This window comes from Hibiscus syriacus, unplaced genomic scaffold, assembly GCF_006381635.1.
Source record: "Hibiscus syriacus cultivar Baekdansim isolate YM2019G1 unplaced genomic scaffold, ASM638163v2 tig00110384_pilon, whole genome shotgun sequence".
Lineage (NCBI taxonomy): Eukaryota > Viridiplantae > Streptophyta > Magnoliopsida > Malvales > Malvaceae > Hibiscus > Hibiscus syriacus.
In genome coordinates, this window is record NW_024062715.1 from 8,540,979 (window position 1) to 8,566,927 (window position 25,949).

Consider the following 25,949-nt stretch of genomic DNA (forward strand, 5'->3'; position numbering starts at 1 on the left):
GAAAATAACAAAAACTTTACAATAACAAAAAAATAACATTGAGAAACCCACTATGTTATCAGTTTATCAAAAAACAAAAAACTAGTGCACGCATAAGTGTCGATGCATTTATGAAAAGTATCGATCCAAAAAACATCGAAATCAATAATTATTATGTAACAAATAAATTTACAATATAACCGGTAAAAATATATTGGTTAATTAGCAAATATGTTTACGTTATGTATCGACACTCTTTAAATATGTGTCGATATTTTTTTCCCAAAATGAAAGCACAACGAGATGCACATATAAAGTGTCGATACATTTAAAATTGTATCAATCCCAAAAATATCAAAACCGATAATTATAATGTAATAGGTAATTTTACAATGTTACCGGTTTAAATATATCTATTTAGTTAGAAAATATATCAATATAAACACTACCTATTACATTATATAAATGATACCTAATATATTATTGTACTTGATAATATTTCCGATTAAATGATATAACATAACTTATTTAAATTTTAACCAATCACACTATTTTTTAACTTTTTTTTTTTTTAAGTTGCCGCGCAGCGGAAGTTCCCCAACTGAGGCCCTAATGCCTATGTGAAGTTCAAATCCATTCCAATACCAGATTCTTTGTTCTGCAACTTTTAAACGAGTCATATTTTCAAAAGTTCAGGTTAATCAGGTAAACAGCGACGGAAGAGTGTTGGGAACATACGGACTCTCAAACTTGTGAGCAACACGATGAAGCGATTCTTCAAACCAATTGAGAAGGAAGGCTAAGCAAAGAAGCCCACGCTCTCGCCTTCAAAACAATGTGTTGAAAAAGGTGATTCACAGCCTGAAGTGGACATCAAGAAAGAGCCATTGAAGTTCCTCACCTGGAACGCTAACAGTTTGCTCCTCCGAGTCAAGAACAATTGGCCTGAGTTCTCCAGTGTTGTTTCCAATCTTGACCCTGATATCATTGCTATACAGGTGATCATTCTCTCTCACTTTATTCCACGTTCCTATCAATTTGTTGTTTTAGTTTCTGTGAGGGGTTTTGATGATTTTGACAAGAGTTGGGTATTTTAGCTTTGGGATTTTACTGCTTAAGTGAAACAGTTTTTTCTTCTTCTTCTTTTTTCAAAGGAGGATTATTTTACATTTGGCCATGCCTCATTGTTGTTTATGCAATTTAAAATATTTATGTGATGGCCAAAGGGTTGTTCTGCAAGAGGATTAAATGCAGTTAAATGGCAATGTGATTACTGATTATGAACTGCCTATTTGCTCAATGTGAACAAAACTATGTTCCTACTAGTCTTCAGATTTCTTGAAGTATTCGTATCCAATATTTGTGGCAGACAGGCGGATCCATTCATGAATCTGCCCACCCTTAAATTTGAATTTTCTTCGATTTGTCACCTAATTTATTGATGGTGACCCTGAAATTTAAATTTTCTTCAATTGGTCACAGATTTTATTGATGGTGCCCACACTGAAATTTTATTTATGCTCAACCATTCAAAAATTTTATATTGTTAACACATATGTTCTCACCCTCAAAATTATTGCTGGCTCCGCCACTGGCTGTTCCCCGTTGAGTTTTAGTTAAAGATGGTAATGCTGTTTCCTCAAGGTTCATTTATTTGTGCAAGATAGTTTACCTGGTTATGATGAGATTCTTTTTTATTGCCTGGATTTTGTTTTTAATCACATTGCTTCATATTGGTTATATCATACATGCCTATGCTGACCTATGGTTCTGGGATTTAAGTTGGGACACTATCTAATTGTTTGTTATGATAGGAAGTAAGGATGCCGGCTGCTGGTTCCAAAGGTGCACCTAAAATCCCGAGAGAACTAAAAGATGATACCAGCTCTTCCAGAGAAGAAAGCAGGTAACATTTTATCTCATGCTACCATCCATGACCGATATATCCTAACTCTACTTGTTCTGTTCATGTCTGTCCTATCACTTTTCTCTGTTTATTACCTTAGTGTGTTACTGTGTTTTTATATTCTTGATGATCTTATGCAAACACTTTTAAATATTCTCTAAATTGACTGTATTAGAATCTTCAGTTACATTTTTTATGGGCAGAATTATGTTTTTCTTTGCAAGATACTTGGGAGATTCTTTATCATTATTTTCGTAGCTGCATAAGTCTATTATTTTTATACATTTGTTTAAATCATGCAAAATTATCTGTTGTTAATTGCAAAGTTACAGTTACAGCCAGTATCTGTAAAACCTGTGAGGATTCTATGTGATTGCGTCCTATTCTAAATTATAGGTCTTACTGTTATCCGTACATGTGAGTTTGCATGAAGAGCGTTGTATATTGCCTTCATCTTTTTGTCCCTAATAAACTGTTATATTGTTTTCGGTTAGGCTACAGTAAAGTTTTTCTTTATTTTTTTTGGGGGGGGGGTGGAGCTTAAAATGAAGGGCCAAAATAGCCCATTAAAGAACAGTTTCGTATTAGAGTAATGCATGTTTATTTCCCATCTACTCAGATTATTTCAAACCATGCAGGTATTGATACGTGCTCTTTCTAGTCCACCATTTGGAAATTATCGTGTTTGGTGGTCTCTGGCAGATACAAAATATGCAGGCACTGCATTGTTAGTAAAGAAATGTCTTCGACCATTAAAAGTTTCTTTTTCTCTAGATAGAACAGGTATTTTTGTTTACGAACATCCATTATTCAAATTCCTTGTGAGGAAAAAAATTTCAATTTTCTCTTTCTCTTCATATTGAGTCTGCACGTTTGTGTGTGGGTATGAATATCTGCCTGCACATGAGAGAAAAGAATGTGTACCATTTTTAATTGTCCTAGTGACTGTAAATTGGAATATTGTCATTTCGACATCTAATAAGAGATATTTCTTTTCTTATGTTCTTCCATGTTTGTTTCAATAATATATGTTTACCAAATTTTTTGCCAGTTTCAAAGCATGAACCAGATGGCCGGGTTATTTTAGCTGAATTTGAGACAATCCGTGTATTGAATACATATGCACCAAACAATGGTTGGAAAGAGGAGGAAAATTCGTTTCAGCGGAGAAGAAAGTGGGATAAAAGGATTCTAGAGTTTGCAGTTCAATCATCAGATAAACCTCTTATTTGGTGTGGCGATCTGAATGTTAGGTGAGTTCTTCGAGTGGTATAAGGGTGGGTAGGCTTAAAGAGCTTGTTAGGTTCATAGCATATACCACCTTCTGGAATTAACGTTGCTCTTATAAAGTTCCATTGCCTGTGTAGCCATGAGGATATTGATGTGAGTCATCCAGAATTCTTCAGTGCAGCAAAGATGAATGGTTATGTTCCTCCAAATAAAGAGGTTATCAACTTCATCTGTCTTTTGTTTTCACTGAGGATTAAATTTGATTCGAACCATTTCTTGACATTACATGCTTATTTATTTATTTATTATAAACTTAACCCTCAATTCCAAGATCGGTGCCAAAACTAGAATACAAACTGCAGAAATCAGTGGGGCAGTTAGATCACCAGGAACAAATTGATCATCTTATTTTTAGGTCGTCTGCCAAGTGATACTGGATCTATTTTAGAAATTGATAGGTTGGGATTACTATCGAAATGAAATTGATGGTTGAAATATCACTTAATTTTGCATATGCAGGCCTTGTGATGAAGAATGCATGTTGAACTTTATATCTTTAATGTTGAAATTCATTTTTCTTCCTTAATTCCTTTAAGATCCAGATATGGACTAGTTCAATGTAGTGTACCCTATATCCAAGAATAACTGACAAGATAGTTCACGATGATGTGCAGGATTGTGGACAGCCGGGATTTACCTTATCTGAGAGGAAGCGCTTTGGGGCAATATTAAAAGAGTGTGTCATATCTTCAGAGAGCCCTTTCTTCTATGGTTTCCAAACTTTCCATAACCCACTAACATGTTAAAAGTTGAAACCATGATGTGTACAAAAAAATTATCTCCATACAAGCGTTTAATATAAGTTGAAATTGAAAAGTTTTAGCTGATACTTTCACTTATCAATATATATTGAGATGCTATCTTCTTTTTATTTTCATTTTAATCTACTTTAAATAAATTTGTGAATTATGCTTTAGGGGAAGGTTAGTAGATGCATATAGATACCTGCACAAGGAAAAGGACATGGAGTTTGGCTTTTCATGGTCGGGAAACCCTGTTGGGAAGTAAGTAGTTTTTATGCCCACACAAGTATCTTCGATTATAGTATTTTTCTTGTGGTTATCATTCTTATCGTTGTTAACATTATTCAGAGGCTTTGGGGCAATTAAATTTTTGGATGATGGAGTTTATGATACTATTTAAAGCGTTAGCCTATCAATTTTCTGTAGAGATAGCTTACCAATCTTCAGTGGGGATGTAATGGTGGTGGTTTCATTGCAGGTATCGAGGAAAACAAATGAGAATAGACTATTTCATTATTTCAGAGAAGCTCAAGGAGAGGGTGGCCTCATGTGAAATGCATGGGAAAGGGATTGAATTAGAAGGTTCGTATTGTTCGGGTTTTTTTTTTTCTTATGGTACTTTTTGGTGAAGATAGAAGTTTAAGCTAGTGTTAGTCAGTTTCAGTTAGTTCAATTGCTCGACTGCTTTTCTAGGTCAAGTGGCAAGCATATGGTCACATTTGCTCAATATCTTTAGGTAGTTTGCAATGAACCTTCGATCCCATAACTCCATTATCATATTTATGTAGATCTGTTGGCCTAATTGTTCAAATGCACAAAGATACCACATATGTCATATGAAGGGAAATTGAAGCATTTAAATTTTGAACTCGCATGTAGGAAAACAAATGCGAAAAATAATAATAATAACTCTGAACTTTACTACTTCATCTAGATAAAGCTCTATACTTCTAGTATACCCTAATCAGCTCCTAACTTTTAATTTGTATCTCAGTGTCTTTTTACCCTTCAACTTGTACTTAGTTAAGCCCTCAGCTTTTAATTTATATGTGTATAATAGAAGCATAAGTTATATATTTCCGACTCTTCATTTTTCTTAAATGTATCCTTGCTCCCCAGACATGTCTATCTGACAAGTATACGGACATGGGTATCAGAATATGACCCTTCAAGGACCCTCCAAATACATAGAAAAACTTCTGCAAAACCGCGTCAGGCATATACCTATGTCTGGTACTTATTTAAGAAAAGTGAAACAGTTCAGGGTTTTCCAGTATTTTAGCCTAAAACAATTTATTGGAACTTCAGTATATTATTTAAATGCCTTATTTTAATGTGGATTGTTTTGTTTTTAGTACACAAGGCATCCTATTCCCTGCATTGATCTTCAAATTTTGCAGGTTTCTATGGGAGTGACCATTGCCCAGTTTCTCTCCAACTTTCAGAAGAGTGCAAAGAAGCAAATTGACATCTCACGGTGATTATGTAATGATATTAGTTAACGGTTTTTGTTGAATCTTAAGTAGTGTTTTCTAGTCATTGTAATACCCTGGACCTTCTTCTTTCTAACATGTCTGGATTGATTCATTTTGGTTTTAGATTATATTATGTTTTGAGCCCTTTTTGAGTTTGGATCTTTTCAATTTATAGTAATAATAATATTTTTAATTCTTGTTATCAAAATGGTATTAAAACAATATTATTGAAAGTACTTTTGAACCTTGGATGAATATGAATATTGGCGCCGACCGTTCCCCTATAGTTGAAAATGCTCACGTGTGACAGTCTTAATATACGGCTTAAAAAAAGTTATCGGTTTTGTTATTCTATAAATAACAAAACCGATAAAAAATTACCGAAAACATTATTATTTCTACCAGTTTTGTTATTATTTGGCTACTGGTTTTTTTTATTTTTTCTACCGGTTTTGTTATTATTAGACACTTTTACCGGAAATGTTAAAAAAATTGATGTTTTAGGTAAAAATAATAATGTTTTAGGTAATTTATTATCAGTTTTGTTATTTAAAGAATAACAAAATCGGTAGCACTTTATTTTAGCCTTATATTAAGATGTCGCACTATTGAACTTTTCCTATAGTGTATTGTACGTTTGTGTTAGATGGAAATAGAATGCGTAGGACCGACATAGTCTTGATAGCTCCATCGTTGTTGTCGTGGGTATTGGCTTCAAATTGTACAATTATGTTACACCTGGAACAACTTGGAAATTTGAAAATATTATTTAAATGAAATTTGAGGTTTTAATTTTTGTAAATTGATAATTTTTTAGGACTAAATTGAAAGTTTTTAAAATTTGTATCATATTTTAGAGTTAAAGAAAATTCAGGGACTAAACCTTGAATTTACCCCTAAAGTGTCGGCAGGCTCTAGTGTATTTAGACGTGCAATTGGTTTCTACAGAAACCAATTGCTCAAATTTCTTCTTTTTTTCACACAATTTTCAAACCCGATTCCGACGCCATCCGACCTACGATCGTCATTTTGAAACCACCATCGTGTTCATCATCGAGCGAGGAACAAACCCTTTAAATTAATTGAAGCGAAACGCTGTCAAACGCCGGGAATTTCCAGTCAAAGTCTCGAATTTTTTTAACACAATCGCCGAGAAAATCTTAAATTCATCGCTGATCGTTGCTCCGTTTACGACACCTCCCGCACCATCGTGTCCCTTGTGCCGTTCCGAGTCCGCCGGTGTCATCCTTGGTCTCCGTAGACGACGGCGCGTGGGGAGGTGAAGCGGTCAAAGTTTCCGATTTGTTGAAATCGAGCTCTCCGCCGTTCAAAAATTTGAACCGAGCTTTGTAAGTATCTCGAAATCGCTCAAAATAATTTTTAAATTTTTTTTCGTGAATTATAGGACACCGTAGGACGTCACACGCACCCCCACGCGGTGCCACTGCGTGGGGAAGCTTCGGCAGCAGCTTGAAACCGATTTGACCGGTCTGGTTGACCCGAACCGTTGACCCGACCCGTTGACCGTTGACCTCCTTTGACTAGAACTTTGACCGGGCATTAAACGACCTTTGATTTTGACCGAGTATACCTATCCTGACTTTTTTCGACGTTCCAAATCCGAATCCGAAGTCCATTTCACCAAATTTGAACCCGAAAGTCTCCAAATTGTCAGTCAAACCCTTTGACTTTGACCAAGAATTTAAATAACCGGAAGGTCATACTTTATGTTTTCGACATCTTGAATCTGATTCCGAAGTCCGTTTTGCCAAATTCTGACCCGAAATTCCTGAATCGAGCATGTGAACCCAAAAAGGCTTAGTATTTTAATATTTTGATTATTTAATTAAGTTTTGGTTAAGGAATTGATTCAATAAAATATTTTATGAAGGTACTGGTGTTCCAACTGAGAGAGGATCAGTTAGGTCCGGAATTGTTCGTTCTTCATATCAGCCCGAACCGCGTACTACGAGAATTACCCGTAGGTTTCCGTATATTATTTAAATAAATATTAAGATTATTTATATTAGGATTCCAATATGGATTTTTCCAATTCGTAGGATCTAGCGCTGCAGCAGAGCTTAATCGACAAACCCAGTAGTAGGCTTCCCTATCTGATTTCTCATACTGTTACAGGTGTGTTTCCTGATAGTGTTATATTATTGTTTTAAAGTATATAAATATCTGAATAATATGTATATGATTTCTGATTTACTGCATATTTCTGATATGATTTCTAGTTACGGTATTTTATACCGTTTTCTGAATACTGATTACTCAACATCTGAATTACCATACATTACTGATTTGATTTTTTGATTTCTGTATTTCTATTTATGGTTTTCAAACTTGAAATATTCTTAAGTTTTTAAAGAATTATTCATTGTTTTACGCGAATACATTCATGTTAATTACTATCATTGGGGGAATATTATTGGAGGAAGATTATCTGCATGCTCCTCAGCTGTGTGCTCAGGGGCTTACTGGTTGTGCGGGATGTATGGTTTTGGGAAACCTATACAAACATATTGTGAAAGGATGGGGGTAGTGTTCATGTTTTCAAAACATGTTGCATAAACAAATTTTATTATAATATTTTGTTAATATGTTTTTATGCACTGTATGGAGCACACTGGGCTTTTTAGCTCATTCTGTAGTTTTTACCTTTTTCAGATAACAACAGACCGTAAGCTAGCAGATTTGGCATCAGGAGAGATCAACTACTTATTTTGTATGAACATATATCTATATATGTTTTTCGGTTATATTTGGTGACATGTATTTGCTATCGTTTTGGATATATATGTATTATTAATATTTTGTTCTATATTATATTTAATGTTCTATAAGTTGTAAAAAAACCTCTGAATGAGACATGTGACCACTTAAGTTTGGGTCTAACTTATAGACCGGGTCTGATGGGTTACAACACCTCCTCATACTTTGTATTAATTTAGATTTAATGCAATCCAAAAATAAATAAATAAAGTGATTTTTTTTATTAAAAATAATTTTTTAATATTCTGAAGTAGTTATAAGATAATATATGTTCATAAATTTTTTAATTATTTGACAACATACATATCATGTGACATAGTTGTTCGATCTCGAATACTCTGAAAAAATAACATTGTCACTAAAATTACTTGGTATTAAGTTTTGCAGGATGAGTCACCGAAGAAACAGGTGATTTATTTAATTCACGCATTTAATGCCCCAACTGATCTTACTGCAACTACTTCCTTAAGACCTTCACCAATAAAATTCACTACTCTTTACTGTATTATAGTTAATGAAATATTTGTTTAAAGTAAATTGAAATGTTACTGTCTCTTTACTGTCAAGTAAATAAAAGTATTTTATATAAAAAATATATATAGATAAATTTCATCTAATAAATAATTATTGAGGAAGTATTAATGAATATATATATATATATATATATTAAATGACCATCCAGCTCAATTGGTAGAGTACAAGATTCTTAACCTTGAGATCGTGGGATCGAGTCCCATGGAGGGCATTTCATAAACTCTAAGCATAGATCATTTGATGGGTTCTCAAAAAAAAAATTAAAGTCTTGAAGAAAATATTATTGATCTAGACAACTATAAACTCTAAGCATAGATCATAAAATACATATAAAAATAATAAATTAATAAATTTGATATTATAAATATAAAATAATTACAATAAATATATTTTTGATAAACAATGTCATATTGTAAATCTCATTAAATACAATACTCAAAACTAACTGAATTATACGGCTGATCGTCACAGTAAATGTATGGGCACCACCACTATCCCTTGCCATGCCATTAAATGAACTTTGTCAATATATATATATATATATGTGTGTGTGTCTTGAAATCCCATAGGACATTGAATAAGCTTGTAAACCATGGCTACCCTATTTCCCACACATTCTTCTTTACGAAACATGCTCATCACATTCACCATAATCTTCTTCGCATCATCTCTTTTGTCTTCATCCTCTGCAGCATCCTTTAAGAAGATCTACGCCTTCGGCGACTCCTTCACCGACACCGGCAACACCGAGGCCCACACCGGCCCCAACGGTTTCGTCCACGTTTCCAACCCGCCATACGGCACCACATTCTTCCACCACCCCACAAACCGTTACTCCGATGGTCGACTAGTCATCGACTTCGTGGCCGAGTCGCTGTCGTTGCCGTTCTTGCCGCCGTTTCGTGACAGCAAAGCGAACAAAACTCACGGGGTTAACTTCGCCGTAGCTGGTTCGACTGCGATAAACCATGAATTCTTCGTTAGGAACAATTTGTCGCTCGATATCACACCGGAGTCGATCGAAACTCAAATGATTTGGTTTAACAGGTACTTGGAGAGTCAAGGTTGTCGAGATTCGGAACCGGGATCGGATCGGTGCAGAGAAGTGTTCGATGATGCTTTGTTTTGGGTTGGTGAAATCGGCGTCAATGATTATGCATATACCCTCGGATCCACCGTTTCCGGCGATACCATTCGAAGGCTTGCTATTTATAGTTTCACCGAGTTTTTGCATACATTGTTGAAGAAAGGAGCAAAATACGTCGTCGTCGAAGGACTGCCGACAACCGGTTGTTTTCCGTTGGCGATGACGTTAGCACCTTCCGATGACAGAGACGACATAGGTTGCGTGAAAAGCGTGAACAACCAAACGAACGCCCACAATCTTGTCCTCCAATCCAAGTTGTCGGAACTGAGACAACAGTTTCCCCAAGCGGTCATCGTTTACGCCGATTACTGGAACGCATACCGGACGGTGATGAAAAGTCCGGCGAGTTACGGGATCAAAGAGAGCTTCAAAGCGTGTTGTGGAACTGGAGGAGAGCCCTACAATTTCGATGTCTTCAACACCTGCGGCAGCCCTTCGGTCACGGCTTGTCCCGACCCTTACGAATATATCAACTGGGACGGAGTCCATCTCACCGAAGCGATGTATAAGGTGGTTACCGGCATGTTTATCGATGGAAATCTCAGCGATCCGCCGTTCAAAACCTTGTTGGAAAGAAAGGTGCGGAAGCCATGAATATGGGCTTTGAAAACTCTATTTTGTCTCTTGAATTGGTTTCCTTGCTTCAGATACAAGTGGCAGAGTCGTTCCCAATAGTTGTACTGAATGGAACTTTGTTTTGCTTTGGTGTTCTATTTTTCAATGCATGCCTTTTGGATTGTTTGTTTTAGCACAATTGATTATAGCTATGTTTACAATCACAATAAATATAAAATATTAAAATAAAATCCGTTAAAATAGCATGTCAATCCAATGAAGGTGAAGTGTTACAAAATATCAAAATATAATCCTTTAAAATAATTAGGCCAGTTCGATTTAAATAAAATATGTCAATAAAATTATTTAAAAAAATTATGTCTCAACTATATATAATTTGAACACTTATTTTTAAATTATTATTTTTTAAATATTTGTACCCAGCATGATGTATATAGATAAACATAAAAGGTATTGAGCATGCCATGTAGCTTAAGACCTTTAAATGATTATTTGCATATATAAAGTGAACCTTTTGCTGCTTCTTTTCATGTTCCTAGCCAACGAAGTTGTCATGATCTTACCTCAACATCCCCAAATAAGGGGACAACCATTATTGGCCATTAAATTGGCACTAACCAGCCATCAACTTCGCAGCCACCAAATATAATGAAACAATTTTTGAAATTTGATTATAAATTGCCCTAATAAAACATTATTTAACCCAAAGTAGAGCTTTGATCGACTCACCTCTTATACTACCTATATGTTTGCGGTTGGCGACATGTAATTAAAATTTCGACTTTAAATTTCATTTACTATTAATACTGTAATATTTTGATGGTATGATTATGAGACAATGGTGGTTGACGTTTTAAATTTTTAGAGAATCAATAGAGTATAATGTCAAAAAATATTTAATGTTGTGTTAAATAGTCACTTCGACTATTTTTAACTTTCAATGTCTTATTTTGAGATAAAAAAGGACCATTGATGAATGTAAACAATTAGTTAATAAATGATTTTGGTAACATCTCAAAAGTTGAGTTAGTGACCAAAATGAAAGTTTTTGAAACTTAGTGACCAATTACAGAAAAAAAAGATCAAAAGTTCAAGGATTTAATTAGAGAATTTTGGTGTTGGAGTTAATAGCAAAGTTTGAAAGTAGAAAGGGTATAATGGCCATTTGATAAGAAATATTTTTATTTTCCCTTTATAAGGGATTTAACCACGTGGAATGAGAATGGAAAAATAAAGGAAAAATCTGGAGAATTGGAGCTTCTTCTTCCTCCTCTTCACCCGTGAGCTCATTTCAAAGGTAATGTTTCTTACAAGTTGATTTTACCTTTAATTTTAAGGTTAGCTTTTGGTCTTTGGGTGTTAGAAAAGCTTAAGGAAAAATTAAGATGGCTTAAAACTCAAAGATGAATGGGTTAAGAGAGATTAAGTAAAAAGAGTTTTTAAGTGAATTATTGGAAGAGAGTTAGTAATTCATTTTTGACTTGTCAAGGGTCTAATTAAGAAGTTAGAAGTAATAGAAGTGAATTAAGGACATGTTGAAAATTTAGTAAGATTCTTGGTTTCAAGAATTATAATGAGATATTGAAGATGATGATGTGTTATAGTGTTAAAAGATGGTTTAAGTATGTATAGTTGAGTTTAATAGCATGAAGGGAGTTAAATAAAGGAAGTTTAAGTGAAGCATTGGTAATTTTCGGGTTAAAAGTATCGGTATTGGTTGAGTAAGTACCAATACTACAAGGCAAAATATGTGATTATTATGCGTAGGGTATCGATACTGCATGAACAATATCGATACCATAAGGCAAAAATGGGATAAATCTTCATGGGGTATCGATACTGAAGTGATAGTATCGATACCATGGGTATCGATACCAATGTGGTGGTATCGATACCATTTTTGCGATAAAATTACAGAATCAAGGAAGGGTATCGATACCGTGATAGGGTATCGATACTACAAGCATAGAGGTATCGGTATTGTGCTTGTAGTACCGATACTAAAGTTGGAAATCAGAAATTAGTGTTGTATTTAGTTTGCATTGGTAAGAATTTGTTAGAGTAATTCGAATTCCGACATTTATGTAAATTGTATTATTGTGTAGATATTGATCGGAAACAAGTATCTGATGGTTCAACGAGTTAAGATCAAGCAAGAAAGAGATAAGTGTACGATTTGGACTAGTGAGGCTAAGGTGAGTGCATATAAGAATCTGTTAGAGTAATTCGAATTTCTATATTAGAATGCATGAACTCATGAATATAAGCATATGATTAATATGAGTATATGTGTTGTATGTTATTATACATGTGATATGATATGTGTGAATGCATGTTATGTGATTATGATATAAATCCTGTGAGAAGGAACTATGTGAACATATGAAAAATGAAATAAGCTAAATAATATTAACATATGTGGCTATGTGTGAAATAGTATTAGCTATGCGATCATAAAAGTATGTAAATACATGCCTATGAGATAAGCCATGGGACTATGAGCTATGTGAAAATAAGTGATGTGATTACATGATCACAAGAGTTAAGCCATATGATGTGAATTATATGATAAGAAGCTATAAGAATATATGTCTCGGTGATATGACTATGTGAAATTGTGACAAACATAAATGATAAATTCCCATGTTATGTGATATGAGAGGTAGGGGTATAGTTGGCATGCCAAGAGTCGAGGGTTCTATGTGGTTCTTCGGGATATATATGTAATCCTTTGGAACATATATGCGATTCTTCGGGACACGTATTTGGTCATTTGGAATATGTATGTGATCCTTAAGAAGTGGTCATTCGGGACATCTATGTGGTCCTTCGAGACATATATGTGGTCATTCGGGACAAATTTTATATGCCACTTAGTGGGACTTTATACGAGCTGTGCTGACAGTATATGTGCACAACCTCAATGTACTCACATATCTTTAGTTCTCACAAGTGTACATGGACTATTAAAAGATATAACATAAATAAAATATATTTTTTATTATGTGTTTTGTTGTGTGAAAAGTATGATATGATGTATGTAAGTGTTAAGTACAAGTTTAAATCATAAGAGAGATTAATGAGAATAAAATATGATAATGTTAAGAATATAGAGGATGATATATGTGCATGTATGTATTTGCTACATGAAATAGTATATGATTTTGTATGATATAATAGAATTAAATGTTCATGCATTGTTAGGAAATTTCAGTTACATTATATGTTTTATATGCCTCACTAAGTCAACGACTTAGCGTGTGAGTGTTTCACACGTAGGTTTCGATGAGATTATGGAGCAAAGAGGAGCAAGACATGTCAGATTATCCTTTCCAAAAATCAGATCATAAATATATTTGAATAGTATGTATTTTGTTTAAGAAATATAGTTGGCATGTAAATAAAGATTTTAATTATATATGCTCTGGTCAGTTTTGTAAAATCATATAATTGTAATTAATGTAAAATATTCATCGTTTTTCTTGAAAGGTGAATTTGAATTTTTAGCTAATTTGTAAAGAAAAAACGTTTTAAAAAGTCAATGTGACACCAAAGATTCGTATCCGGGTCAGGTAGGGGTTGGGGGCGTTACAATGTTTTTGAAAAAAAAAATTAATAGATGATTAGTGCTCCAAATGGGGGAACGCTTTTTCCCTAAAATAAAACGTTGAGGGATAAAATACATTAAAAAAAATATAAGTCAAAATGATCATTTTAATAAACATTGGAGATATATTTTAATATTATATCAACTAATATATATATATATATATATATATATATATATATATATATATATATATATATATATAATTAAATTTGACTCAATGTATAATGTGATATTTGATACAGTTATACACATAGAACTTTAATTTTTTTATAATGATATATATTCAATTTATCAATTGATTAATTTGGATCAGGTACTGCAAGAGAAACTCTCTCAGTCCAATTTACTCCATTCACAAATGTCAGGATTCGAACCCATAACTTTACTTAAGGAATTTAGTGTTTCATTTCACCAGACCCATTGGTTATTGGTAAATTTTTACTTTTATTTAATTATAAATATCTTAAAAACTAAATATGATAATTTTATATTAAATTAATATAATTTTTTGAATTTATAATATGTAATAGTAAAATACTTTTATACTAGATAATTGTGATACTAGTTTATAAAAATTAAGTTAAATAAAAATTTTATTTATATAATTGTGAAAAGTTATATTATTTAACAAAAAATCATATAATCTTTAGATTTATCAAGTATAATCCATAATGAGATGTTTAAGGACTATTAAACCCAAGGTTTTGTGGGCTTACTCAACAGTCAATACCGGAAATTTTGGCCCAATACCATACGGGCTAATTATTTAATCCAATTTGACATTAGATTTTTTATTTTAGGAACTACGATATTTATTACAGTAACTTATAACTCGTCACGTCGAGATGATGAGTTTTAATAAAATACATTTTTATTGAAACTTGTCACTCAAACAGGACAAAAACTAATAAAAAATTATATTTTATTGAAACTCGTCATGACGAGTTTAAATAAAAAAATATTGTTTGAACAAACTCATCATATGAGCGTGACGAATTTATTAAGTAATGTAACATTTTTCATAGATTCCAAATTAATTTTAAAGATGATCTAATTAATTAATTTTTTTATGCACATGACGTATTGGGTCAATTTTACCATCAACACCAGGTTGACGGGTTGATTAATTTTTTATGCACATGCCTATTGGGCCAATTTTACCCTCAACACCAGGTTGACTGGTTGACCCGTTCATATTGTAGACCGGATTGAGGATATTAAAACGACGAGGTTTAGTACATTTAGTGTTTCACAATTTTGAAACGCCGCCGTTCCGTGAAAATGTTACTATTCATGGTTTCTGAGCTTGTAAAACCCTGTTTCTGCAACTGTTGAACTTTGAGATACGCTGGCTTTCGGTTGAGTTACTGTTAAAAAGAAGGAGCGAATTTAATCGAAAAACCTTGAGAAAATGGGGAAGAAATCGAAGAAGCCGGGAAAAGGCAAAGAGAAAACGGAAAGGAAAACTGCGAAAGCTGAGGAGAAGAGAGCTCGTCGAGAGTCCAAGAAACTCTCCCCTGAAGATGACATTGACGCCATTTTGGTAATTTAAAAATCTTCATTTCTTTCTATTTAATTTCACAGAAATATTTGAAGCTTGGAATCATCTTCCAGAAGATATAGTTTTAAGATTTTCTTTCAAAGCAATTTCGGTTTGTTTTTTGAAAATTTGATTTTAAAATCATTGATTTGAACATGTACTTTGAGTTTCAGTTGAGTATCCAGAAGGAGGAAGCAAAGAAGAAGGAAGTTCATATTGATGAAAATGTTCCTGCGCCGTCTCGTCGATCAAACTGTTCGGTATTGCCTTGCCTATGGCCGCTAAGTCATTTTTATCAAGATTTCCTTTTAAAGGGAAATATATATATATCACTTTAAAATTGATTTTTTGTTTATTTTGTCTTAATTGTGTAGTTAACGGTTAATCCACTGAAAGACACTGAGTTGATACTATATGGTGGTGAATTCTACAATGGCAGCAAGGTTAGATTTGAAAAGGAGCTGTTTTGGCTATAGGAATTGAGTTGGAGTCGGTGATTTTTTTTTTTCATTTCAATTTGTAGAAAATGATGATGATTTGGATTGGTGCAGACATTTGTATATGGTGATCTTTACAGGTTCGACGTGGAAAAGATGGAATGGAAGTTGGTCTCAAGTCCTAACAGTCCACCTCCTCGTAGTGCACATCAGGCAGTTGCTTGGAAAAATTATCTCTATATCTTTGGTAGAATTGGCAGAACTTTGCCTCATTTTGCGTATGTAATTGTAATTATGCAAACTCTTGATATTTCTTCATGTAATACTTCATTCTTTGTTCTATTAGGTGGTGAATTTACATCTCCAAATCAAGAACGGTTCCATCATTACAAGGTGAAACTGCTTTACTTCAATGTACCATTATGTCTTTCAATCCCTCTTCTCTTTCAATGTTAAAGATTTCAAGTTGAAAATTATTTTAGGACTTTTGGATGTTGGATCTGAAAACAAATCAATGGGAACAACTGAATTTGAAAGGTTGTCCAAGTCCACGTTCTGGTCATCGAATGGTAAGTACAAGCTCTCTTAACTTTGATATTTATGCAGTTTAATTTATAAGAAAATGATGTTGTCATTTAGGGTTTCTATCTCTCTGTAAGGCAGGTTGGATCAAAGAGCTAAATTAATTTCCTATTAGTTTTAATGCCAATTCAGGGGGAGAAAAAAAGAAAGGAATTGTCTGTCTTCTACTCTTTATTTCATCTTTTATTTTGGTCTTGTTGCAGGTCCTGTACAAGCATAAGATTATTGCTTTTGGAGGCTTCTATGATACTCTCAGAGAAGTGAGGTTGTTGATGGTCCTTTTGAGATATTGTTAAAGGTTTCATAATCTCATTTATAATTGGAAATTTTCAAAAAATTAAAACCAATTTCCTCCTCTATTTTAAGCTTTATATAATTCTTATCAACATTATGAGGTTGGTAGCTGTCATTGCAATAGCTAACTCTTGATATGCATGTGAATGACCTATCAAGAATTTGGAAGAGGATTTAATTACCTCATGTCTTGTGTTATCTATAAAATAAGATACAGTGATGCTTCAATAAATGAGTAATTTCCGTGCAAGGAATGCCTTCCTCTTCTAACTTTTAGGGGATTCTACTTTTGATAAATATTAGGAATTTAAGTCAAAATTCCATGATTTGAATTCAAAGAGACAGAAGGTGAACTAACATTCAGGTGCTGTTGAAATCTGAAGTACTTAATATTCTCTAAAACTATATTTTACTGATGCTAATACTGATATGCCGTGCATTAACGTAATCGGTACTACTTTCTTGACTTCTTTCCTGACAATGAACTTTAACATTCTAATATTTGCTTAAAATTATTACCCTCTTACATTCAAGGTTGACTATTTGACTCCACACGAAATACTTGTCTATAGGTATTATAATGATCTGCACATCTTTGACCTAGATGAGTTCAAGGTGAACATTTTCCTTTCTTTTGTTGATTTAATTTATTATGTGTTACATGTTAAGAATCATTTAGCTTTGGAACTAATGATATGTGCTTTTGAAATGTAGTGGCAAGAGATAAAGCCTAAGCTTGGTTCCATGTGGCCTAGTGCTCGGAGTGGTTTTCAATTTTTCATGTACCAAGATCAGGTGAGTTGACCAAAAAAGGCCACTTGCATAGGCATCATGAAACTATTTTGAATTCTTAAAATCTAAACTGGTGCTCTGATTAATGCTTGATATTTGTTAGTTAGCTTAACAATGGATTTTGCCTTGTATTCCTTCTCACCTAAACAGGAGCATTTTGTACGTCACTGATATTTATGTATTAATTTCTTTAAATATAATTTTCAGATTTATTTATACGGTGGATACTACAAAGAAGTGTCTTCTGATAAGAGCAGCAGCTCGGAGAAAGGAATTGTTCATGCAGACATGTGGTCTCTTGATCCTAAGAATTGGGAGTGGAACAAGGTTTGTAGGTCTTTCCCCCCCTCCGATCAGCATGAATAAATGGTGATAAAATGAAAGCATATTGTTACCTACATTTGATTGGATTCTAGTTCTGTACAACTTCATACATCTTTAACTTTTCACTTTCAAACGATTAGCTGCTTGTGTACATAAATAGAACAGAGTGTCATCATGATTGGCTTTTAAATCTTACTTATTAATCATATTATCCACTGTTTAAAAGAACTGCTTTAATTGATTTCATAGAAACTATTGCATCCGACGTCTTGGCATCTCGTTCTCACCTCTTTTTCTTTATGAAAATCAGATTAAGAAATAATTTTGTAAAGTATGTATGCTTAATTAGTATGAGATATGTTTTTCCTTATATATTTCAGCTCAAGTAAAATAATTATACTATGCAGTATTAATCAGGCATCTGTTGCCTTGGAACAGGTGCTTGTGCAGATTATTATAAATACTTTGTTTTAGATTCTTATGACTTTTAACAGCGTACAGGTTTTTGTTGATATGGACAATTGTCTTTTGTAATATTTGCTTTCTATTTAAGTGTTTTTCTTAATTTTGAAGTCCTATCTATAATTTTACTCTCATATTTGATAAAACTTCCTGTCTTATAGGTTAAAAAAAGTGGGATGCCACCTAGTGCTCGTGCTGGGTTTTCCATGTGTGTTCATAAGAAGCGTGCTATGCTTTTTGGGGGTGTCGTAGATATGGAAATGCAAGGTAACTCTCCCTTCATCTCTCTGATCTTCTGCAATATAAACAATCACACCTTAATTGCAATTAAAGAATGTTATTTTGAGGTTCCAATGATGTTCACTTCACCTACCGGAATTAATGGTCTGTTAAATGATGATTCTGCAATACCTGTCATCTTTGTTTTTGACTAAATTTATATGCGCAGGTGATGTAATGATGAGCTTGTTCTTGAATGAACTATATGGCTTCCAACTAGATAACCACCGATGGTAAGCATGGTCTATTCAACAACTTAGAATCTTTAATTCATATCCATTCTATCAGGTAGATTTTCTAGTCATACTCACTTTCTGACACTTTAAAAGTGTTATGGAATATGGAATAATGAGCTGATAATTTAACCAAAGTTCGCTGTCTGTGGGCTTGATAAATAATTGTGAACAAAACAAACATGACCGTGTGTGTTGTGTCAATCTGTATCACTCTCATTTTATTTTAAATTTTGAAATTGGCTGTTGAGTGATATTGCTGGTTTTTTTCACTTAATGAGAATGTTCTTATTAGGTACCCTTTGGAGCTACGGAAGGAAAAGTCAACTAAGGTCAAGGTATTGTGATAAATAAGGCTATAAGTATTGGATCTATCCACCGGTTATGCAGTTGTCCCTCCTACTTTTTCCTACTCTTAAGTTGTGCTGGCCTTTCTTTATGTTGACAATTATATTTTGTGATAGCTTTTAGTTTAATAACACAACTTGCTTTTCAATTGGTGTTTCTCAGTCAAAAAAGGATTCAAAACAAGAACCACCAAGTTCTATTTGTAATGACAAGGTAAATGCAATTGAAGAAGAGGCAAGTGGCATGGATGATAAAGACCTGATTTCAGAGTACGATGGAGAAGCAAGTTATGAGGAAAGCAACATTGATGAAATGTCTGAGAACATGGTTGAAAACTTGACAATTGATGATGATAGGTCAATTAAATCTGCTTCAGTGCCCCCACAATCTAAATCTAAAACTATATTTAATTATCAAGATTCTGTTTCACCTGAGGTTTGTCATACTTCATTCAAATGATTGTTCATCTGTTTTAAACATGCCTAACTTATTAATATGTGGATCTGCCATCAATTTTCAGGTCATAAAGCCCTGTGGACGCATAAATGCCTGCATGGTTGTTGGTAAAGATACTTTATATATATATGGGGGCATGATGGAGGTTAAAGATCAAGAAATTACGCTTGATGATTTGTATTCACTTAATCTTAGTAAACTTGATGAATGGAAGTGCATTATTCCGGTTTGTTGAATTCTCCTCTCTACTTTCGGTGTTTATTTATTCATTACTTAGTACCTGTTAAAACAATGGACTGTATACGAGAATCATTCTCTTATCATACATCCCAATATTGTGACAACTTGTTGATATATGTTCAAATAGGATGAGATCTTGTTAAGAATACAGAAGAATGCTATTTTAACTATTTTCTCTCCCTATAACCCTTCTCCGGGACCCTTCTAGATTTATGTACTGAAAGTTGAATCTTTAAAGTTATAAGTAAATCTATTTCTTTACTAATTTTTGTTAGTGATTTCTTGATTACGTAGTAAATGGTGTTTTGCTATTAAACGTGCATGTCTGCTTTACCTTTCAACTTCCTTATCCCTACAATTCGCAGGCATCCGAAAGTGAATGGGTAGAAGCCTCAGAGGATGAAGATGATGAAGACGAAGATGAAGATGATAGTGAAGATGGAGAGAGCGGTCATGACGATGAGGAGACTGATGATGATGATGATGATGCAGAGGTGATTACTTCCTTGTTTAAGCATCAATACTTTGGTTAATTGCAACTTCTTTTGTTGTTTCATCCTCAGGAAGATTATGTCGTAGATGTCTTCTCCCTTCGGAATTTATTATTTGTTTTCTTATTCTGTTTCTTCTTCAAAAACCTTTTTGTCACATGAATAATATGCCTAAATGTTTCATTGGAAGCCAATACTTGTTTCTTTCACATGTTAGGAAAAAAGAACCAGCCAATTTATATGATTTTGTATTCACTTGTCCGTGCAGGGTACGAATGATGGTCCGGGATCACTTCAAATGGGAGATGCTGTTGCTTTAATAAGGGGCGAGGGAAAGAATTTACGAAGGAAAGAGAAACGAGCACGGATAGAGCAGATTAGAGCCAACCTTGGCCTCTCAGATTCACAGAGAACACCAACGGTAGTTCCCCTAATAGGCTTTCTAAAATTCTTTTGTTCCAAGATGATGTTTGATAGATTTTTCATTGGTTAATTGTAGCCTATGTTGCTTCGACTTTCCATTTTCTCAAGTTATTTGTGTCTGACAGCCATGTCTGATGAGTATGGAGATATGATCCAAAAAAGATCGCCAAATACATGGGGAAAACTTAGAAAATCTATGTTAGGGACATAATAGTATCCAACACTCATATCCTATAAAGTTATATAAGTCCCCAAATTGCAAACTCATTCTCTGTAATGTGTTCCCTTTTGCAGCCTGGAGAATCGTTGAGGGATTTCTATAATCGTACTAATTTGTACTGGCAAATGGCTGCCCATGAACATACACAGCACACCGGCAAGGTCTGTTTGTTTAACATTTATGATTTATTTCTTTTAAATTTAATGGATCTAACCATTTTCTGCAAATTTGTTTTTTCTTGAGCTTTCTTATTCCAAACAAGAGTACCGTCCATTCCTTTGTGCGTGTGTTTTACCTATGCTATTCTCTTTTAAATGCACGTAACTGCACACACATACACTGATGTGCGCACAAACATATCAAAATGTCCGAGTAACATCCTGCATTGTGGTTTCTCTTCTTTTTGGGGTACAAAACATGATGAAGTTTGACTATGCAGGAACTCCGTAAAGATGGTTTTGATCTTGCTGAGGCTCGTTACAGGGAACTTAAACCACTTCTTGACGAGGTAACTTCTGTCGATGTTGACGTTTATATTGAAATGCTGAGGAATTGTCGAGATAATCATATTTGTCTCTCGATTTAATGAGTTCTTTTTCATTCTATGTGGTGCAGTTGGCCATATTAGAGACAGAACAGAAGGCCGAGGAAGCAGAAGGGCCAGAAACAAGTTCGAGAAAGAGAGGGAAAAAGAGAACTTAATTTTCTCCCAACGCTTGCAGTACTTTCAGCTTTTTGGTAAGCGTGAAAATTTAAAAGTTTTGTTGGTTTAATTTATGTGCTCTGAAGTCTGAACTTTGTCGTACACACCAACATGGCGATTGGTATTAGAACTGTTTTTATATGGGGAAATATTTATTAAATCCGAAGAGATTTTGGTGGTTATAATATTCTATATTTATAAGATCTATTTATCGAGTTCATACCAGTGTTTTGGTAGTTTGTAATTAATATTTTGTCGGAGTATGTGTCTGGTATTTCATTCTTTTATATTTTTTTAAAATAATCCTCTTAATTATTTATATCACGACATGCGGCCTTTACATTCCTTCCTTCAACTGATGCCGTTACTTTATTCATTTTATTAAATTTTTATTTAATATATCTTACTTCTTTCCTTTATTTTCTTGCAACCAAACAACCTCCAACTAGGGGTGTTCATTCGGTTAATTGGTGGCCGAACCGACCGAACTACCATTTTCGAATTAATCGAATTTTTTTTTTCTTTAACCGTTAACCGAACCGAATTTTTTTTCGAAAATATTAACCGAACCGAATAAATTTCGGTTAATTCGGTTAATTTTCGAATTAACCGAAATTTTTTAAAATTTTCTAATTTATATAAAAATTAAATATTTTATAATTCAAAAAAACAGTTTATAATTAATTTAAATAATATATAATTATAAAATAAAAAAATTATATAAATTTTTAAATTAATTAATATTGATTTAGGTTTAAAAGTTAATGAATCTTAAATTATTAATTGGGTTTTAAATGGTTTGGGCTGAGCTCATATGTTATATATAATATATTTAATATTTTTTAATTCAAAAAAACAGTTTACAATTAATTTAAATAATATATAATTATAAAATAAAAATTTTATATAATTTTTTTAATTAATTAATATTGATTTAGGTTTAAAAGTTATTGGATCTTAAATTATTAATTGAATTTTAAATGGTTTGGGCTGAGCTCATATGTTAGATATAATATATTTAAAATATAAAATTTTATTTCGGTTAATTCGGTTAATTAACCGATTTCGAACCGAATTAACCGTTAACCGAATATCCAAAAAAACCTTAACCGTTCCCCGACCGAACTAATTCGGTGGCCGACCGAATTAACTGAATTAGTTCGGTTCGGTCGGTTAATTCGGTTAAAACTGAATTTTGAACACCCCTACCTCCAACATTATAGATGCTAGTTGGGGGTGACTGTTCGTTCTGGCAATAGAGGGCTTAAGAACTATGGCATTTTTGGCCCAATATGGCAGCCCGGATTTTTTTCCCCTGCAAAATAGAGCACATACACTTTTACTTGCTGTATACACTTTTACTATGGCATCTACAGTATTTTTTCATGCAATGCATGGAACTTATTACAGTGAAGTGATGAGTTTTAATAAAAAATATTTTTTTGTTCGAACCTTTTTCCTTGCTGTGATAAATTTTAATAAAAAAATTATATTTTATTGAAAATTGTCACCTAGAACGAGTTTAAATAAAAAATATTTTTTATTGGAACTCGTCACCTATGTAGAAAATGTCGTAGATCCTAAAATAAACTTCTTGCTGTTTTTTACTATATAATTTACATGTTTGCCTTATTGGGCTAAAAAACCTTTATAGCTATGATTCGGGCTCTCGATCCGATGGGGACCTGAAATGGTAATTGGAATTGTGATTTTTTTGGCCCGATACGACAAGATGGCTAAATAATTAGCCCAATATGACACAAAAAAATTATTTAGGGATTTACGATATTTGTTACAGTTTTCATGGAATACGTCATGACGAGTTTCACAAAAAGTATACTTTATTAAACCCAAATGTTGAGTCTAATATTTATTATTTTCTAGAATTTGGTATGGCGACATGATGAGTTTCATTAAAATAATATTTTTTTAATTTTGATAGATTATTTTTTTTTGGAAATAAATTTCTACGAAAAAATCATGGAACTTGTCATGTTGACGTGACAAGTTCCAACAATCATATTGATACTTTTTATTAAAACAAAGTATTAACTCGTTCATCATATTAAGTTAGAAACATTAACTTCTACGTTACGTTAGAATACAACAATACAATAGAAGCATTAAGTGGTTATTCACACATCTTAGTTTTCATAGTCAGTTAAGTTAAGTTCTTCAATCTTCCATTCTATCTCTTGTTTTCTTTTATATATAAATAGCTCAAGTTCTTGAAGTTCAGTTTCTATATTGTTAGAAACATCAGGAGATTATGTTTTTGAAATGGAAAGAGTTGCGGCTTGCTTGTGATACTCGACAAATAAATCAACATTACTCACCGAATTGATAATGTATGTGTCAATCATTGTTCTAACTGCAACATCATTATTCATATAACCCATTGATGAATTTTGCAGAACTAAAGAGGTTGGAAATTGGAATTGTATTGAAGAAAGTGTTGAATCTTTAATAGCTACAACCTTGTATGAAATTTTGTTATAAAGTCGAAAAGTTGAATGTCTCACTCGAAAGGGATGGTGAAAGATTTTCCCTCACAATAAATTGTTGCCATAAAAAGTTTCAGAATATGAACTTGAACAATTAAATTTTGTGTCTGATAGAGACATGACTATATATAGGATTGAAAAAGTTGTGGTGAATTAGGATAGAGTATGATGAATTATTAAATATGGTTAAAAATATCATTTAATTGTATGATATATCATTGAAGTGAAGTGATATATTACTAAAAAGTTCAGAAATGAAGTAACTGGGTACTAAAAAGTTTGTTATTGTGTATTAAATGATCTATGAGAAGAGGATGTTTTTCATGAAAGCATTGGTCAAAAATGTCATTCAATTGTCTGATATATCACTGAAGTAAAGTGATTTATCACTAAAAAGTTTATGTTGTTGTGCATTAAATGATCTCTGAGAAAATAACGTTTTTCATTAAAGAATTAGTCAAAAACATCATTAAATGGTCAGATATATCACTGAAAAGTTTTTGTCATTGTGCATTAAATAGTCATTGATGATAGCTCGGTTTTCATTAAAGAATAGGACAAAAACATCTTTCAATGGTTAGATATATCACTGAATTGAAGTAATATATCACTGAAAAGTTTGTATCATTGTGCATTAAATGGTCATTAATGATAACTCATTTTTATTTTAAATTGGCTTATGTTCTGTGAATCTTCACAAAACTTCTATTTTTTACAACTTCATTAAAGCAGCAAAAAAAATTTCTCAAACAGTGGCTAACAAAATTTTCACATTTGTCCATTTCAATGCCCAAATTATACAAACTGATGATGGTGTTATGTTTACGTCACAGAGGTACCTAAATAAGATGTTCCATATAGATGTATCTTATCGCCAAATGAAGCAGAAAATTGAAAGAAAACTTGGAGTTTTTGTTTCGAGTTATCGATACATAATCTCAGAGATACCACTCACATATAGAGCAATCCATCTTGAGAATGATGACGATGTTGATGTTATGGTTGGATTGCATCAATTATCAAATGATCGAGATTTACACTGAAATGACAAATCCAACAAATCTGCCTATCTCATCAATAGTTGTACCCGTCGCTGAAGAACCAATACCATATATAGTGCATGAAAGTGGTGTAGATGATAACCTTGTTGGGCGATTCGGTGAAAGCCTTACTGAGTTTAGCGATGATGATGAAATCGTTGCTCCAATTATGGAATACGATGACACCAATACTTGATGATTCTAATATTGCCAAGACTATTTTATAAGGATAATGTTTCGATATAGAGGGTGATGTCTGGGAGGCAGCGGTTTCACGGGGTCATGGATTACATAATGCTCCAATCGGTTGGGCCCATTCACCAACACCCCTTTTACCTTAAATGACACAACCTCAAATGCCTCATTATAATCATTCAGTCGCAATGCTTTCTTTAATTATGATGCTATGTGGAGTCCCGAGATTCCTGACATGTCGGATATTTATGTTACCCACTAAGGTGCATCTGAAGTCGGATCAATAAAGTTAACAGTTGGGTCCATATTTGAAACTAAAAATGATGATAAACTAGCAGTGAATGAGTA

At 33.2% G+C, this 25,949-nt stretch overlaps 2 protein-coding genes and 1 pseudogene across 2 annotated transcripts; all 3 read left to right on the forward strand.

Moving 5' to 3' along the window:
* The first annotated feature begins 728 nt into the window (after window positions 1-728).
* LOC120122200 lies at window positions 729-5,455 on the forward strand (annotated as a pseudogene).
* A 3,836-nt stretch (window positions 5,456-9,291) lies between these two features.
* Window positions 9,292-10,456, forward strand: LOC120122036 (GDSL esterase/lipase At3g48460-like). The gene has a single exon (XM_039141292.1). The coding sequence runs from the start codon at window positions 9,298-9,300 to the stop codon at window positions 10,444-10,446; it is 1,149 nt and encodes a 382-aa protein (XP_038997223.1). The 5' UTR covers window positions 9,292-9,297; the 3' UTR covers window positions 10,447-10,456.
* Window positions 10,457-15,449: 4,993 nt separating this feature from the next.
* Window positions 15,450-22,003, forward strand: LOC120122079 (kelch domain-containing protein 4-like). The gene is made up of 20 exons (XM_039141320.1): window positions 15,450-15,581; window positions 15,752-15,838; window positions 15,953-16,021; window positions 16,130-16,262; window positions 16,362-16,408; window positions 16,498-16,584; window positions 16,801-16,862; window positions 17,464-17,506; window positions 17,606-17,686; window positions 17,891-18,010; window positions 18,631-18,736; window positions 18,918-18,981; window positions 19,277-19,319; window positions 19,492-19,764; window positions 19,850-20,011; window positions 20,391-20,519; window positions 20,785-20,937; window positions 21,234-21,320; window positions 21,599-21,667; window positions 21,775-22,003. The coding sequence occupies exons 1-20, from the start codon at window positions 15,450-15,452 to the stop codon at window positions 21,859-21,861; spliced, it is 2,034 nt and encodes a 677-aa protein (XP_038997251.1). The 3' UTR covers window positions 21,862-22,003.
* The last annotated feature ends 3,946 nt before the right edge of the window (window positions 22,004-25,949 follow it).